The 15,648-nt window shown below is 64.7% G+C and overlaps 2 protein-coding genes across 6 annotated transcripts; one reads left to right on the top strand and one right to left on the bottom strand.

Moving 5' to 3' along the window:
• The first annotated feature begins 151 nt into the window (after window positions 1–151).
• PTK6 (protein tyrosine kinase 6) lies at window positions 152–10,482 on the top strand. 5 transcript variants are annotated; one of them, XM_019426304.2, is made up of 8 exons: window positions 157–1,603; window positions 3,064–3,185; window positions 3,497–3,657; window positions 4,151–4,304; window positions 5,354–5,515; window positions 6,647–6,936; window positions 8,075–8,228; window positions 8,572–10,482. In XM_019426304.2, exons 1-8 carry the CDS (start codon window positions 1,374–1,376, stop codon window positions 8,865–8,867), a joined length of 1,569 nt encoding a protein of 522 aa, XP_019281849.2. In that variant the 5' UTR covers window positions 157–1,373; the 3' UTR covers window positions 8,868–10,482. The 5 variants fall into 5 exon arrangements, with proteins under 5 accessions (XP_019281854.2, XP_019281849.2, XP_019281851.2 ...); XM_019426306.2 differs by having other exon boundaries at window positions 159–1,603; window positions 6,647–6,828; XM_019426305.2 differs by having other exon boundaries at window positions 159–1,603; window positions 8,463–8,764.
• PPDPF (pancreatic progenitor cell differentiation and proliferation factor) lies at window positions 10,325–11,898 on the bottom strand. Its single transcript, XM_019426311.2, has 5 exons — window positions 11,756–11,898; window positions 11,256–11,337; window positions 11,010–11,087; window positions 10,815–10,911; window positions 10,325–10,737 (listed from the first exon to the last, which is right to left on the bottom strand). Exons 2-5 carry the CDS (start codon window positions 11,308–11,310, stop codon window positions 10,623–10,625), a joined length of 345 nt encoding a protein of 114 aa, XP_019281856.1. The 5' UTR covers window positions 11,311–11,337; window positions 11,756–11,898; the 3' UTR covers window positions 10,325–10,622.
• Between the last annotated feature and the right edge of the window lie 3,750 nt (window positions 11,899–15,648).

Consider the following 15,648-nt stretch of genomic DNA (forward strand, 5'->3'; position numbering starts at 1 on the left):
ACATTGGGTGCCAGGCGTGGGCCAGCCCTCACGGGGGAGGGGGGCGGGAGGAATGGGCGGGCTTGGTGGCAGCCCCTGGTTCCCCCCCTCTGCCCCCCGGTCCTGCCTGCGACAGACGGAGGAGCAGGTGAGTGTGGCGTGGGGCCGGGCCGTGGCCTCTGAGGGAAGGAAGGGAGGGAACAGCTGGGCTTGGACCAGACGCAGGTGTGCGTGGGGGTCACCGGTGCGTGCCTGGTGTGTGTCATCAGCCACAAGCCGGACGGGTTTGGTGCTCAGGGGCTTCCAGGTGTGGCCCGGGCAGAACCGGGACGTCCGTACCCAGGAGCCGACTGGAACAAATGGCCCCACAATGAGGGAGGCCTCGAGGCTGGTGGGGGGGGGGGGGCCTGCCTTGGAGCCCTGGGTGCGGGAGATGCCTCGCAGGCCCCGCCCAGCCGGGCCCCCTCCCCACCCTGCTCTGCCAGTAGGACTGTGACCTTACTGAGTGACCACACTCCTGTTCTTGAGCCTTCCCTTTCCAAAAGAGGGAAGTGCCAAGAAATCAGGCTTAGTATCTGGTTTTCCCTGGTCGTTGTCCTCCCGGACCTCCCATCAAGGGGGCAGGCTGGGGCAGGCCGACCACAGATGGACGGCGCACCCGGAGCCCTCCCCGCGCCCTGGCTGCCGGCTCCCCTTGGGGGCTGGGCCCCGCCTGCCCCCACCCCGAGGCCTCAGTGCCGCTCCCTCTTTCCGGCGCCTGCCCACCCTTTCCTGTGTCTTGGAGGCCAGCGCAGCTCCCCTGGGTGGTCGGACGTCTGGGGAAGGGAGTGTGTGGTGGGCCCCCAGGGGTCAGCCTTCAGGGAGGGGATGGGAGGCCACACCCACCGGGGCTCCAGGGTGACTGGAGAGCTCAGCCCCAGTGGCCCCGGGGGTCGGGCAGCACTGATGTGCCCACGGGTCTCCAACCGCCCTGTCGCTCACTCCCACCTAGGTTCCACTCACACCGGAGCCTCGGTTGCTAAACTGGATCCCAGGGAGGCCCTGTCTGACCCGTTACTCGTCCCCCCCCCGGGAGGGCAGGAGCTCAGGTCCAGCCACGCGACCATGTGGTGGGCACGCTTTCCAGGGCAGGGGGGCGGGGAGCGGTACCCAGACTGACTTGGCCTCGGTGGGCAGGAGGACGGGTGGAGCCCAGGGCAGAGGCCCATCCGGGCTGCAGGTGCGGCCGGCCTGGCTTAGCCGCCTCGGCACCAGGAAGTGGGCTGGCTTCTCGGCCGGGTGGAGGTGGCCTGTCAGGGCGGGCCCCACCCGCCGTTCCTAGCCACAGGTGGTGCCGCCACCAGCCCGGTGACAGGTGTTGAGGCCAGGAAGCCAGTCCAGCCGCTGCACCCGCCATGGTGTCCCGGGACCAGCCTCACCCGGGCCCCCGGTACGTGGGCCTGTGGGACTTCGAGGCCCGGACGGACAAAGAGCTGAGCTTCCGGGCCGGGGACCTGCTCCACGTGGCCAGGAAGGGGGAGGAGTGGTGCTGGGCTGTGCGGCTGGACGAGGCAGGCAGGGCCCTGGCTGAGGGCTACGTGCCCCACAGCTACCTGGCCGAGAAGGAGACGGTGGAGTCTGAACCGTGAGTGTCCCCATGGCCCTCGTGGGTCACCCCAAGGCCCCCCCACTCTGGGCCCTGTGGCCCCTCGGGAGCTCAGGGCAGGGCAGCCCTCAGGACAGAGCTCTGCACTGCTGCGGCCTCTGGGGAGGCCGGTGAGGATGGGAGACATGGGACGCCATCTCCCTATGGTCCCTAGTCGGGGCCAGACCCCACCACGCTGTCCCAGGAAAGCTGACGAGGCTTTCTCTGTGCGACATCTGGGGATACAGAGCCACAGAGGCAGGCGGCCCCTTCCCTGGGCTCCCCCACGGTCACTTGGAGGTGCCAGGACCCAAACAGGACAGAAGGGTCCACGGTGGGCTTCCGGGCCAGCCGACAGGGATGTGGTCTGCGTAGGCGTCCGAGGCAGGGACTGAGCCTTTTGGGGAGCAAAGCTTCGCTCACCTTCCAAACAACCCAAACCAGATGCATGACCTAGTTAGAGGGAGCAGGAAGGTAATTGCGACATGCCGGGTCTGGGCGTGGGCCACGGGCTTTCGCATCACCGGCAGGGAGGCTCCTGGAGGTGGTGGTTGGTCCCAAGGGGCTGCCCAGGAAACTTGGGCCACAAGGGCAGCCTGGAGTGGGCGTCCGCACAGCCCCCCGAGCTCTGGGCCAGGACGGTCCGGCGTGAGAGGCCCCAGGAGCTGCTGCGAGCCGGTGCTGTTGCACGGTGAACGGGCGTGGGGGTTTCCTCCTGCTGAAGAGGGACGAGCAACAGGGTCGTAAACCGCACAGCTTCAGAAGGCAGGGTCCGGCCACGGGGATCGTGCAGAGGTGGGCGTGATTGGTGCTAAGGCCCCGAGGTCCTGAGAACCTAGTGCATTTGTAAAGCAGGAAGGAAGCAGGGTGGTTGCAGGGGTGAGCCAACGAGAGAGACTCCAGAGGTGCTACCTCGGCCAGGCTCAGGGTGGGGCGTGGCCCTCACGAGGCCCCCCGCGGGGGCTTCCTGTTCCAGGGACCCCTGCAGGAAAAGGGGGAGCTGAGGGCTGAGCAGCCGGCAGCAGAAGTCACCTGGGTAATTCTGCAGACCCCACCCTGCAGCCCAGAGTCCGGGGCTCGCCCGTGCCTGGGCACCAGTGTGTATGAGCAGGCGTGAGTGTGGGTACGCGTGTGTGAGGGCGCACGTGCAGAGCCTTGCCGCTCAGACGCCGACCCAGGCCCCACAGTCCTACAGCAGAGCGTCTGCGGCCAGGGTCACGGAACAACGTGGTCCCTCTCACGGGACAGGATGGCACGTCTCTGGGACAGGAGTGGCTCTGAGCCCACAGACAGGGGACTCCCCGGGCAGGCCTTTCCTTGGTGTCCGGACGGGCCATCTGGGGGCTGGGATTCAGCATGGGCAGGTGGGAGGAAGCGGGGGCAGAGAGGGCAGGGGACGAAGGTCAGTGTGGGCTCAGGACTGCCCCCCTCCCCCCCCCCCCCCGCAACCTGCCCTGCAGGTGGTTTTTTGGCCGCATCTCCCGCTCCGAAGCTCTGCACAGGCTGCAGGCAGAGGGCAACACAGCCGGGGCCTTCCTGGTCAGGGTCAGCGAAAAGCCGGGCGCCGACTATGTTCTCTCAGGTACGGCCTCCCTGGCCCTTCTCCCCGCTGTGTCCCCCGTGCAGTTGACCCTGGGGCTGCTTGCCCCCAAACCCAGCCCCGCTGGCCTATGCCTCTCTGTCTGCCACAGCCAGGACCTCCCTCCGGCGGGCGGACACTCGGCCGTCCGGGGCGGCTCGTCCCAGCGGTCCTGGGTCTGGGTTTTCTCCCATCGCCGCTGGGCGTGCCGGGGGCGGGACGCGGGGCCCGCGAGCGCTTCTCGAGAGGGGACCGTGATGGTGGGCGCGTGTCAACGCGCGTCCCTGCCTCAGCCCACCCTCCCCGCACCCCAGTGCGTGACGGCCAGGTCGTGCGACACTACAGGATCTGGAGGCGTGCTGGCCGGCTGCACCTCAGCGAGGCCGTGTCCTTCCCCGGCCTGTCCGAGCTCGTGGACCACCACAAAGCCCAGAGCCTGTCCCACGGCCTGCGGCTCACCGTGCCCTGCTGGAAGGTAGGGTCGCCTGCACCTGCTGCCCCCACTCGTCGCCCGCCTCCCTCTCTCCTGACGTGGGTGGAGGGGGCACGGGGACACCTGGCCCCGGGGACTCTGGCTGTCTCCAGCCGTGTTCCCACAGAGCGGGGCGTGGGGGCAGGGCCGTGCCTTCCTTTGCTGGGTCACCCTTGCCCCTGGGCCAGGGAGAGGCCTGTGCTCCTGCCAGTCCCGAGTCTCTCTGGGGCAGTGGGAGCCTGGGGCCAAGAGCTCTGTGGGACTGGCACTCAGGTGGATGTCACTGGCCTAGAGTGGGCAGGTGAGGGTGTCTGCAGCACATGGCTGGGGTCACGAGGGCAGTTCCTGGGAAAGCCTGGCTGTGTGCTGGGCAAGCCTGGCTGTGTGCTGGGCCCTGGGGCGTTGCCCTGAATCCGAGGATAGATCAGGGGCTCCCAACCTGGGGTCAGAGTGGGTGGGCTGGGTGATGGGCACGGCACCCTGCCTGTCCCTCCAGCATGAGCCCAAGCCCCTGCCCCACTGCGACGACTGGGAGATGCCACGGGAGGAGTTCACACTCTGCAGGAAGCTGGGGTCCGGCTGCTTCGGGGAGGTCTTTGAAGGGCTCTGGAAAGACCAGGTCCGAGTGGCTATTAAGGTGATTGCTCGAGGTGAGTGGGCCCCAGGCCAGGCGCCCCAGCAGGGACTTCGGGCCTTGCGCCCTGGGGACGGGCGGGGTGGCCAAGCGTCCCGGCATCCCCCGCGCCACCTGCGGCCGTATGTGCATCGCACGCGTCGTCTCCAACAGTGTCCACGTGGCGTCTTCCTTTCAATGTGCATGTTTTTACCGAAAATGTGTTTATTTTATGAAAAAAAATTTTTTATGTATATTAATTTTTGAGAGAGAGAGTGAGAGTGTGCGCGAGCAGGGGAGGGGCAGAGAGAGAGAGACACAGAATCGGAAGCAGGCTCCAGGCTCCCAGCACAGAGCCAGACTTGGGGCTCAAACTCGTGAACTGTGAGATCCTGACCTGAGCCGAAGTCAGTCGCTTAACCGACTGAGCCACCCAGGCATCCTTCAAGGCATTTGTTTTAAAAGGGAATTTTAAATTCTTTTCTTTTTAAGTTTAGTTTTATTTATTTTGATAGAGATATAGACAGCAAGCACGAGTGGGGATGGGCAGAGAGAGAGAGAGAGAGAGAGAGAGAGAATCCCAAGCAGGCTCCATGCTGTTGGCACTGAGCCCGATGCGGGGCTCGAACTCATGAACCCTAAGATCATGGCTTGAGCCAAAATCAAGAGTTGGACACTTAACCGACTGAGCCCCCCGGGCACCCAGGCAATTTTAAATTCATAACGTACATGGAAAGCTATTAAAATAAATAGATCACTAGACATCTGAAAGGGTTCGTCTAAAGTCTCCTGTGAACCCACTAGAGTTTTGGACCCCCCGCTTCAGGAATTGGGGCAGGGGCACATGGGGACACACCCGGGGGGTGAGCCACTCCACATCAGGCTGGGGACAGGGCATCAATGCGGAGCCCGGTGTGTGGCCGGCAGGTGGTGGGTTCGGCACAGCCTTCACGTGGACGCTGTGGTGCGGTGCTGGGCCGCCCCGGGGAGGGCGCCCACGCGTCCCGAGCCGCTGCCGCGAGCGGGCGGGCGGGCGGGAGGAGGCCGGGACTGGGCCGCACCCACGGAGGCCGCCTGCCCCCGCAGATGACCTCCCGCACCAGCACACCTTCCAGGCGGAGATTCAGGCCATGAAGAAGCTTCGGCACAAACACATTCTGCCGCTGTATGCCGTGGTGTCCGTGGGGGACCCCGTGTACATCATCACAGAGCTCATGCCAAGGGGAGCCCTGCTGGAGCTGCTGCGGGGTGAGCTGGCCGCGGGGCCGCACTCGGGGCTCCTTTCCTGGGGATAAAAGTGCCATGTGCTTGAGGGCATGGGAAACTTGCACAAAGAAAGAGGAAATCCACGTGGGCTCGGTCGGTTGAGCGTCCGACTTCGGCTCCGGTCACGATCTCGCGGTCTGTGGGTTCGAGCCCCGCGTCGGGCTTTGTGCTGACAGCTCGGAGCCTGGAGTCTGCTTCGGATTCTGCGTCTCCCTCTCTCTCTCTGCCCCTGCCCTGCTCAACTCTCTGTCTCTCTCAGGAATAAACATTTAAAAATTTTTAATAAAAAAAGAAAGAGAAAACCCAAATTGCGCCCGTACCAGGGACGGGACAGCCCGGGGGCTCCTTGACAGCCTTACCTGCTTAAGAAATGATTTAAAATATCCTGTGGTAAATGCACCATCCGTTTATCTATTTACCGCAGGTCAAGTGAGAGAAGACTAGACAGGCCAGCCCTCCATTCACCATTAACTGAGACCATTGTGTTCAAATGCCAGGCGAGGCCGGCCCACCTCTTAGCCTGGGGGACACGCCGGCCTGGTTCTTACGGCTTTTCTTTCTAGAAGGTGCTGACCTTCTTCTGGTGTCCGAATGGGCACGTACACTTGCACACGCATGTACACAGACGCCCTCATGTGCTACACACACACACACACAGACACGCACACACTTCAACATGCGCGGACTCACAGACCTCGTCATCTGGACCTCATTGAACACCCAAAGCGCACGCGGCCACTGCCAATTAGCTGGGGCGCGTTGCTAAGAGCCCTTCTCCAGAGGGCGGCCCCACCGACGGCAGGCTACCGCACCCACGAGCTGTGCCTGTTTAGGGAGTCCCCTCTCGTTGAAGCTTTCTGAGGTTTTTAGTCGTGTGAATAACGTTGTGATGAGCTTCTCTGCACGGACACTTCCGTGTGGATTCCCAGGAAGGGAACCGGGGAGTGGGGCAAAGGGCACACGCGGGGACCACGTCTGGCCTTCCAGAAGGGCCACGACAGGTGCACTGTTCGAGTCGGGCAGCCACCCTCTGTCCCAGCAGCACACAGGGCCGGTGGAGGGGAGGACGTGGCCCCCTGCCCCTCTGACCGTGGCCTCCCCTGGCCTCTGCAGGCTCTGACGAGAAAGCCCTGCCCGTCTCGGAGCTGGTGGACCTCGCATCGCAGGTGGCCGAGGGCATGTGCTACCTTGAATCGCAGAATTACATCCACCGGGACCTGGCCGCCAGGAACATCCTCGTGGGGGAAAACAACATCTGCAAAGTCGGGGACTTTGGGCTAGCCAGGCTCATCAAGGTAGGGCCCGGGGAGCACGCAGGACTCCCTCTGCGCATGGAGCTGGGGTTCAAGGGAGGCCGGCTGAGCAGCCACAGGGTGGGACGCCGGAGTAGCGGCAGCTCCCAGGTGAGGCCCGGGGCGCAGCCTTCATGGGGTGGGCAGGCCTCTCCGGGGACTGAGAGCTGGAGGGGCAGGGGGACCCCCGGAGGAGAGAGAAGCCACACGGGGGGCCGGTGGGGCGCTCCTGGGTGGGTGGGGCACCTGCTCACTCTTTCATGGTGTCTTGCGTTCAGCGCTCAGCGAGGGGAGAGGGTGGGAGTGGCTCGTGAGCTTAGGGCAAACGTCCCCCCCACAGAAGACACTTTTATCGTGGAGGGTTCTGAAGACAAACGTGGACAAAATAGTGTAACGAGCCCCCTCCCCAGCCCCATCCGGTGTCCCCTCCTTCCACGGTTAGACCCAGGTCGACACGTGCACACTGAGACTCCAGACAGAAACAGACACAGACACATTTCTGACAATTAACGGGACTCCTTAAGGTCATCACATGCCCCCTCGGAGCTAAGTTTCCAAATTCCTGAGAGCCAAGAATTCATTTGTTTGCTCTCACTGCCTGACCCCTTCAGTCTGTGCTCCCCTGCGGCTCCTTCGGTGTTGGGCCTGGCTCTCTGGCTCCCTCTTCCCAGAAACCTCCCTTGTGGCAGGGCCTTCCACTCAGGGCGGGGTCTGTCGGTGGGCGAGTGGGTTCTGCCTCAGTTCCCCTGGCATGGTGGGGCACCGATGGCCAGAGTCCAGGGCCCTCCACTCAGGGGCTGATATCCTGATGCTGTAGTCCTTGACTGGAGGCTGGGTACTTCTAGAAAGGCATTTCCCTCATTCACTTGGTGGCCAGCCCATCCGGGCTGTCTCTATGAACCCATGGTTTGAACACACCGGCAGCCTCCAGCGTGGCAGGCACTGTCCCTGCTCGTGCTCACGCTGGCCGACCTCTGGGACACGGGTGCCACCTGGGAGGGGCACGTGTATCCCAGTGCTTCCTGCGCACCCCCCGCCCCCAGCCCCTGAATCTGGTGGCCCAGGGCCTGCCTGTCTCCCAGTGCCAGCACCACCTCCCTCTAGTGGCAACCGTCCATCATCGGTGCCCAGTCTGCTCTGGCCCACCGCGAACCCCAGCTCCCCACGTGCGTCCCCACGTGCGTCCGTGCTGCGGGGCCAGAGCCTGCAGGCTGCCCCGTGGCCTGCCCCAGCACGTCTCCGCTCGCAGGAGGACATCTACCTTTCCCACGGCCGCAACATCCCCTACAAGTGGACCGCCCCGGAGGCCCTGTCAAGAGGGCTTTACTCCATCAAGTCGGACGTCTGGTCCTTCGGGATTCTCCTCCACGAGATTTTCAGCAGGGGTCAGATGCCCTATGCAGGTACTGGCCCCCAACAACGTCCCCAGCCGTGGGCAGGGTGGGAGGGTGCCGCCACCTGGACTCGGGGCGTGCACCACACAGAGCGCCAGGCTGCCTCCCTGGGGCGGCCTCCAGACGGCGTCAGGAGGGTGCAGGGGATGCAGAGCGCAGGAGAGCGGCCTGGGGTCCCCCGGGAGGGTGGAAGACGGTGGTGAGGGGACAGCCCCTGCAGCCCCTGCTACCGGCCCGCCACAGGCATGTCCAACCACGAGGCCTTCCTGAGGGTGGACTCGGGCTACCGAATGCCCTGTCCCCCCGAGAGCCCACCCGCTGCGTACAAGCTGATGCTGTCGTGCTGGAACAGGGACCCGGAGCAGAGACCTTGCTTCAAAGCCCTGCGGGAGAAGCTCTCCAGCGTCAGCAGGTACGAGAACCCGCTGTGAAAGGGACACCCTTCTGGTGCTGCCTCTGAGGCCACGAGGCCCTGTGAAGGGGGGGCCTGGGTGCCGCCCTGGACCTCGGATCAAGGGTACGGGCAGACGAAGCTGTGGACAAGTTCGCAGGACCGGGCTGAACGCTTGGGGGACGGAGATCCTCCAGCCAGGGGCCCACCCTGCCCCGGGGCCGGGGGAAGCAGTCCCCTTGAAGTCGGGGGGCTGAGGCTGCCCGTTCCTCCTGTCTGCTCCTTCAAAGACACCAGCTCCTGGAAAGCGCCGGGACTCTCCACAGCCAGCTCTAACCCTCCAGGAGCCTGGCCACTCTTCTTTCCAAAGGGAGTGGACCTGTCCCTGGTCCTGACTCAAAGCCCATCAGCTGTCAGGACCAGGGCGCAGCTCCCCCAGGTGGGGCATGAGGAGGGGCCTGGATTTTGGGCGGGCTCACCCTGGGTCACCTGGCCTGTGTGCAGCTCCTGATATGGGGGGACATGGCCTTCTCAGTGCTCTGTGAAAACGGGCTATTTGCTGGTGGGGCACTGCGGTCTGCTACCCAGGGCCGTGGCCATCAGCAGCCGCCACCAGGAGTCCTGAGGGCCTCATCTGGACGCTGTAGCCAGGAGACTGGGCACCTGCCCCCTCCCTGGGTCCGTGTGAGGTGGGAATGAAGGCCTCCCCTACAGGCCTCAGCACGGACTACTGGCTTTGGGAGCACAGGGGGCCTGGGTAAGACTGCACCGACCCTGCAGCCTGCCCGGACACGATGAGGGCAGACGGGACAGAGGCCCTTGAGGGCCATCAGCTACACGGGATGCCCTGGATTGGACTGAGCCGTTTCTAGCACAGAGTGGGGGCAGAGTGGCCAAAGAGGAGGCTGGGCTCCCTCAGTGGCCCGTGGGGCCCCTAACTTCATACCAAGCCCCCATCCACGCCCTCCCTAAGCTGCCCCCTCCTGCCCAACAGACCCGGGCCAATCCCTGCTGGCCACTGAAGGTGTGTGGACACACAGTCCACCAATCACACCCGCCCATGGAGGCTGGCGGAGGATGACACAGCCACACCCTCCCAGGGCTGGAGTTCATCCAGAGCCGGGTCACCAGTGGTGGGAAGGTCCCTTGGGAACGCCCCCATACCACTTACGACTCAGTCTTAATTTTGGGTCCCCGCCCCCAGAGCTGGGAGACCCTACCCAGAGCGCGTCCTGCAACAGGCTAGAAGAGACGACACCCTCACAGGAAGGCTCCGGGAGACAGTCCGGCCCCATGAGCTGCACACCAGTTGGGACAGCTCTGGTACCGGCCCCTCACTGCCCTCCAGGGTGTCAAGGGCAGGGGCCCTTGCCAAGGTCCTTCCAGGGGCACCAGGTCCCTCCAGCTGACGGTCCCTAAACCCACAAGCAGAGGCCCAGGACTCCAGTGGCTGCCCCGGAGCTTCTCGTCCAACCTCTGAACTGCCTGCTCTTCCAGGCCCCCCACCCCTTCTCAGGTGCCAAGGCTCCACACTCGCTGTGGTGGCTTGCCGCTGTGAACCTGGGCCAGACCCAAGAGGTGGCTCCCCAGTGAGGGAACCCAGGAAGGCCCAGGGAACAGGGCCAACTCTCCACCTCTGCCAGGAAGTGAGGTTGAGAAACATCAGCTTCTCCCACGGGCCCCGGGGGCACATGGTCACACACACCATCAGGGCTACTGGCTGCTCGGTTTATTTTCCACTTGGTGCAAGGCACACGGTTACAGGGTGTCGGGAAGGCTTGCGTGTGGCTTGGATAGTAAAGAGTGGGGTTCTCTCGACTTCCTTTTTGGTGTTTTGTTATTTTGATATAAAAGAACCCAAGTGCTTCTGCCGCAGCCCGCCTAGTCTATGGGGGGGGGGGGGGAGGGGAGGAGGGAGGGGAAGAGGGGAGGGGAGGAGAGAGGGGAAGGGGGGGAGGGCAGGGGAAGGGCTCTGATGAGCCTAGCGCCTCCTGCAGCCTGGCACGGGCCGCTCAGGACTGGGGCCTGGTGTTGGCTTTGCCAGGCTGGCCACCAGGCTGCTTCCTCACGGCTTCCAGAGCCAGGTCGCAGGCGATGGAGCGGCTGGACGCCTGGGGAGATTCCGAGCTGGGGGAGAGCTTGGGGTCAGGGGGGGTTCCACCTGCCCCCACCTCCCATGCTGGCCCCCAGGAATGTGGACTCACCGCTCTGGGGACTCCAACACTGTAGCCATGAACGGGAGAGTGGACTTCCCGAAAAAGAAGCTTGCCCACCAGTGACCTGGGTCAGCCTTGGGGAGACCTGAGACAGGCAAAGTAGGGTGGTGGTGCCCCTGCCTACTCCTGGTGGGATCCCTCCACATAGTGCCGCCCACCGAAGGGGAGTGGCCCTGCGCTCACCGGGGTGGTGAGGGATGGCTTCCCCAGGATACTCCGCACTTCCGCAGGAGCTGTTACTGGAAGTGGAACCCAGGCGGCCTGGAGAAGAGAGGCCTGGTCAGCTCTGCAGGGCCCCGAGTCCCCTGCCCTGTCCACCAGGCCAAGCGCTGGCTTTGCTGGCAGCACAGCGGCAGAGCCAGCGCTTCTAGCGGCCCACCCCCCGCCCCGACGGGACCTGTAGGGCAGAGGACGAGGGGGCTGACTTACGCCGGTAATAGTCGTGGGTGGCCACGAGCGAGCCGCTGGAGGGGATGGCTGCCATGCTGTCGCTTCTACGGCCGGTGGAAGCCTGCGCACACAGGGGTCGGGGAGCCCCCCTGGTCACCCGCCGGCCCTCGGGAGGGGCGTTCCCCACTCGGGTACCCGCCCCCACCCAGACTCCGGAGTCCGCCACGCTGAGTTTATTTCCCGAGCGGAGGCGGAGCCCGAGCCCGGAACTCCCGGCCGCCTTCATCGCGCAGGGCGCGGGCGGCTCCAACCGGCCCGAACCGGCCGCGCGGGAGCAACAAAGGCTCTTTGTGCGCGGGGCCGCGGGCCCGGGGCTCCGGGCACCTGCCCAGCCCGCCCGGCCCGTCCGGCCCTAGCCCGGCCCGCGCCCCCGGCCGTCCGGCCTTCCGTCCGCCAGTCTGTCTGTCCCGCCAGCCGTGGCGCACGGGGGCGCCCCTTCGGATCGCTCGACCCCACTCACGCGCCGCCCGGGTCCTCACCTAGGCGGCGACCCCTCGCGGGCCTCGGCGCGCGATCACGGGTGGCGGGGACGGGGACGCTAGGCCACGGAGCCCATTTGCAGACGAGACCGCCTAAGGCCGCTCCACGACCGAAGCGCGCGCGGAGTGCGCACGCGCGGCCGCGCCCGCTTATATAGCGGCTCCGCGCTCGCGTCACGGGGGCGAGGCCAGGCGAGGCCCCGCCCCGAGACTGGCCCCGCCCCGCTCGTCCAGGACGCACCCCCACTCCCGACCCCCGCCTCTGCGAGGCCCCGCCCCGAGCTCGGCCCCGGGCCGCTCCAGTCCCATTGGGCCCGCCCCTGGGTCCGTCCGAGCCCCGCCCTTAGTGGCCTGGCCAGGGTGCAAGTGCCGACCTGCGGCGTCGGTCCAGTCTGGGGCCACCTGGGAAGCCCGTCTCGGCCTGGCCTGGGATTGGGATGGTTAAATGACCTCCCTACCCCGTCCCGGAGCAGTGCCTGTCCGGCCACCTCCCCTGTCCTAAAGAGACCCTCTCTCCTGTCCCAGAGCAAGGCTTGTCCACCCTTCCTGAAACCCCGGGACCCCAGGTGGTCCAACCTGTCTCGACCTCTCCAGCCCTTCAGAGGCGGTGGGGGCGCTGGATGTGGCCACGCAGGCCCAGCCCCTGCAGTGCCTTTCTCCTTCAGCCTTCTCCACTGGGGACAGAGCCAGTCCCACTGTCACCCAGGACAGACTGGGGCCTCTGCTCTGCGTGCCCAGCCCTCCAACCAGATGTGGGTCCCCAGCAGCTCCCTTCTCTGCCTCCGTGGGCTCGGGGTGGTGCCTGGAGCCCTCCAGCTGGGCTGTGGCGGACGAGGCCCTTCCGGGGTGTCCCTGTCCCAGTTCTGGTGGCTCTGGGACCCACACCCCAGGCCTCCAGCTTCAGCCAGCATCCCCCTGCTTGTGAGCACAGCTTGCAGGGGAGGGTGGGGGTGGGAGGGCAGCGGGCCAGGGAGGGGGCCTCATGTGAATGAGTGGAGGTAAAGAACTGCCATCTGGGGATGTCTCCCCCAGCGGGAAACAGAGGCCCCCTGTTTGGGGCAACCACAGAATGTTCCCTGAAGTGTCTGGGGCCTTGCCACACCCCGGTTGGTCAACCAGGACGACAACTTCCTTTTCTGTTGTGGAAATCAGCCCTCCCCCCAGCCCCTCAGCTCCTCGTCAAAGGCCCCGAGCCCCAACCTCCCTCTGCAGGGAGAGGCAAACTTGGCTTTTCGCATTCTAGGCCCTGGCTGGGTGTCTCTTCCCAGATGGTTGGGAGGGTCTTGAGAAGTCCCTGCGGGCATCAGGGAGAAGCCAGGGAGATCTCATAATGCCTCTGCCAGGCCCTCCCCATCTTCAGACCCCGGCAAGGACCCCTCCAGGATTCCTGGACCTCAGTCCAACTTCTCACCCAGCAGACAGGAAGTCAAGGCCTCAGGAGGGGAGGGACCTGGCAGCCCCTGGATGTGACCCTTTATCTGGCTGGGTGGGGGGTCGAGGCTTCGGACATTCTGACCAGGACCTGGCTTGGGCAGCGGTGTGGCCCAGGGCACTGTAAGAGGAGCTCAGTCTGGGTAATGCCCACTCCTTCTCCACCTTCACCCTCTCTTCCCCGTGGGTGAGTCCCCTGCTGGCAGTTCCGGGGGGGCTCTCACGCAGGGGGTCAACCAGGCCACACGCATGGAGGAGACAGCCTGGCCCCCGCCAGCTTGCTCTCATTTCACCACAACCCCAAGCCGCCTTCACAGCCGACGACCTTCCCCTCTCGTCGACTCCCACTGTCTCCAGTTTCCTGTCCCTGCGTCAGGCTGATTCTGGATCACAAACTAGATGTGACTTGGTGCGAATCACATTGAATTGTTAAAGGACATTTGTCATCCTCTACCTCACCCTCACACTCACCACACCTCGAGCCCCTCCGTCAGGTTAGTGGGTCAGTGGCTGTCTGGGGTCCGTGCTGGGGTGCCGCCAGGGGCGTCAGTGCCAGCCCCTGATGCTGGCCTGGAATGGGCCAGGCCCATGTGCACCCCCCAACTCACGGGGTGCCTGTGCCTTCGCCTGACTCTTCCTCCCCTGAGAAGCACCGGACCCCCCCCCCCCCCAAGCTAGGGGCAGCTCCTAGGAGGCTTGAAGCATGACTGGATTTGGTGTTTTGTGGTCCACAAAGGTGGCTGGGGTGGCTGGGTGCCAGCTCTGTGCTGGGTGCTGTGGGGGAAACCGAGGCCAATAGCACCTGCACTCTCTGCACAGTAAAGACGCAGAAAGCGAGGGAGGGATGCTGGGGAGGGGTTTCTCATGCCCCCAAGAACACAGAGATGGGCCTGACTCAGACCTTGCACCGTTCTGGTACTCAGTACGTGGGTTTGTTGAATATCTAGTATGAGCAAATGGCTGAGCCGGACAGGAGTGGAAAGGCCAGTCCAGAGTGCAGGGGGACCCAATGCGGTGAGGCAAGACAGCAGAGGGGGTGTCAGGTTTAAGCTGAGATCTGAGGAAGGTGGAGATGGGGGGAGGGACCGGCAGGGACACCCTGAGACCCAGCTCTCAGGGCTGCCGGGCAAGAGCAGGGAGGCTGGTAGACCCTGGGATGGGGAGGGTCCAGGCCGGCCCACTGGGGCCACCGAGGGTCACTCGTAAGGCAGATTGGTCAGTGTACTGACCAGGAGGGAGGAACGTTCTAGTAAGACCCACAGACCTGTGGTCTGTGGCTGAGTGTGTGACTGTCTTGTGGTATGTCTCACACACGCCTCCAACAGGACTGTGGTTTCAGGGCTTGAGGACCTTGGACAGCGCTTATGGCCAGAAAATGGGGTCGGGGCTTGGAGGTCAGGCCACAGCCTCTGAAGCAGTGGGGTGTCTGCTCTGAATCCGGGGCATGGTGGTCACTCAAAAGGGGCGCAGCTGGGGTTGGGGGGATGGCAAAAGCTGATGCTACTCTGGGGGGCCTGGGTGGGTCAAAGAGAGTGTCCTGGGGGTGGGGGAGACACCAGTGTGAGCAGGAGGAGGACAGGCTGGGATCCCTGGGGCAGACCCATCCCGTGGGGGGGGAGGGGGTCTGAGCAGAGACAGCTGGGATTGGGGGCCACCTGGAAGGATGGGGCCAGCTTGGGGCTCCCAGGGACAGAAGGGCTGCCCAGCCTCTGCTGGGAGGGGCTTGGTGCTGGAGGCCGGTGTTGACGTTGCTTTCCCGGCTGAGGCTGGTCTGTCTGTTCTTCCAGAGAGTACTGGAAACCTACTTTGTGCCTGGCAGTGCAAGGCCTGTGTGTGCAGAGCTGGATGAGTGGGAGCCCCTGCTCTCCCAGGGCTCAGTCCCAGGCTCAGTCCCCAGAGCTTGAGAACGTGCTGTCACAGCCCCCAGGGCAGGGAGGTACACAGGCCCTGGACCCAGAACCCCTCGCACACTGGGCTCAAGGTGCGTGGAGGTTGAAGCTATGTCCTGCCTCCTGGTGGGGAGCAGCGGGCGAGGCGTCCTTCTGCCTCCCCCCAAGTGGGCACACCAGGCACGGCCCTGCAGGCTGGGCAGTCCTGCCCTGAGGCCTCAAAGCTCCTCCTTCAGCTGTGCTCACAACAGTGAGGGCCCTGACGCAGCTGCTCCCCAGGGACCCAGGCCTGTGCCTCTTGGGGGCTTCTCGGGTCTTCTTAGGCCCGGGCATCTGGGGCAGAGGGTTCTGGGAGAAGTGTAGAGGGGCCAGGCAGTTGGGGTCCTGACCCCCCTCCTGAAGAACCTCCAACCCCAGGCACGGCTGCCTCCATCGCATGGACAGAAGCTTCAGACTCTCACAGGAGAGACCCGGAGTGGTCAGGCCGGCCTCTGTGGCTTGGAGCTGTGACTTCTTGACATTTTGTCCCTCTTTCACATGTGAGCGCCGGTTCTGTGACTTTTCTATGACTTG

This window comes from Panthera pardus, unplaced genomic scaffold (assembly GCF_024362965.1).
Source record: "Panthera pardus isolate Hobbes unplaced genomic scaffold, ASM2436296v1 HiC_scaffold_25, whole genome shotgun sequence".
In the NCBI taxonomy this organism is placed as follows: Eukaryota; Metazoa; Chordata; class Mammalia; order Carnivora; family Felidae; genus Panthera; species Panthera pardus.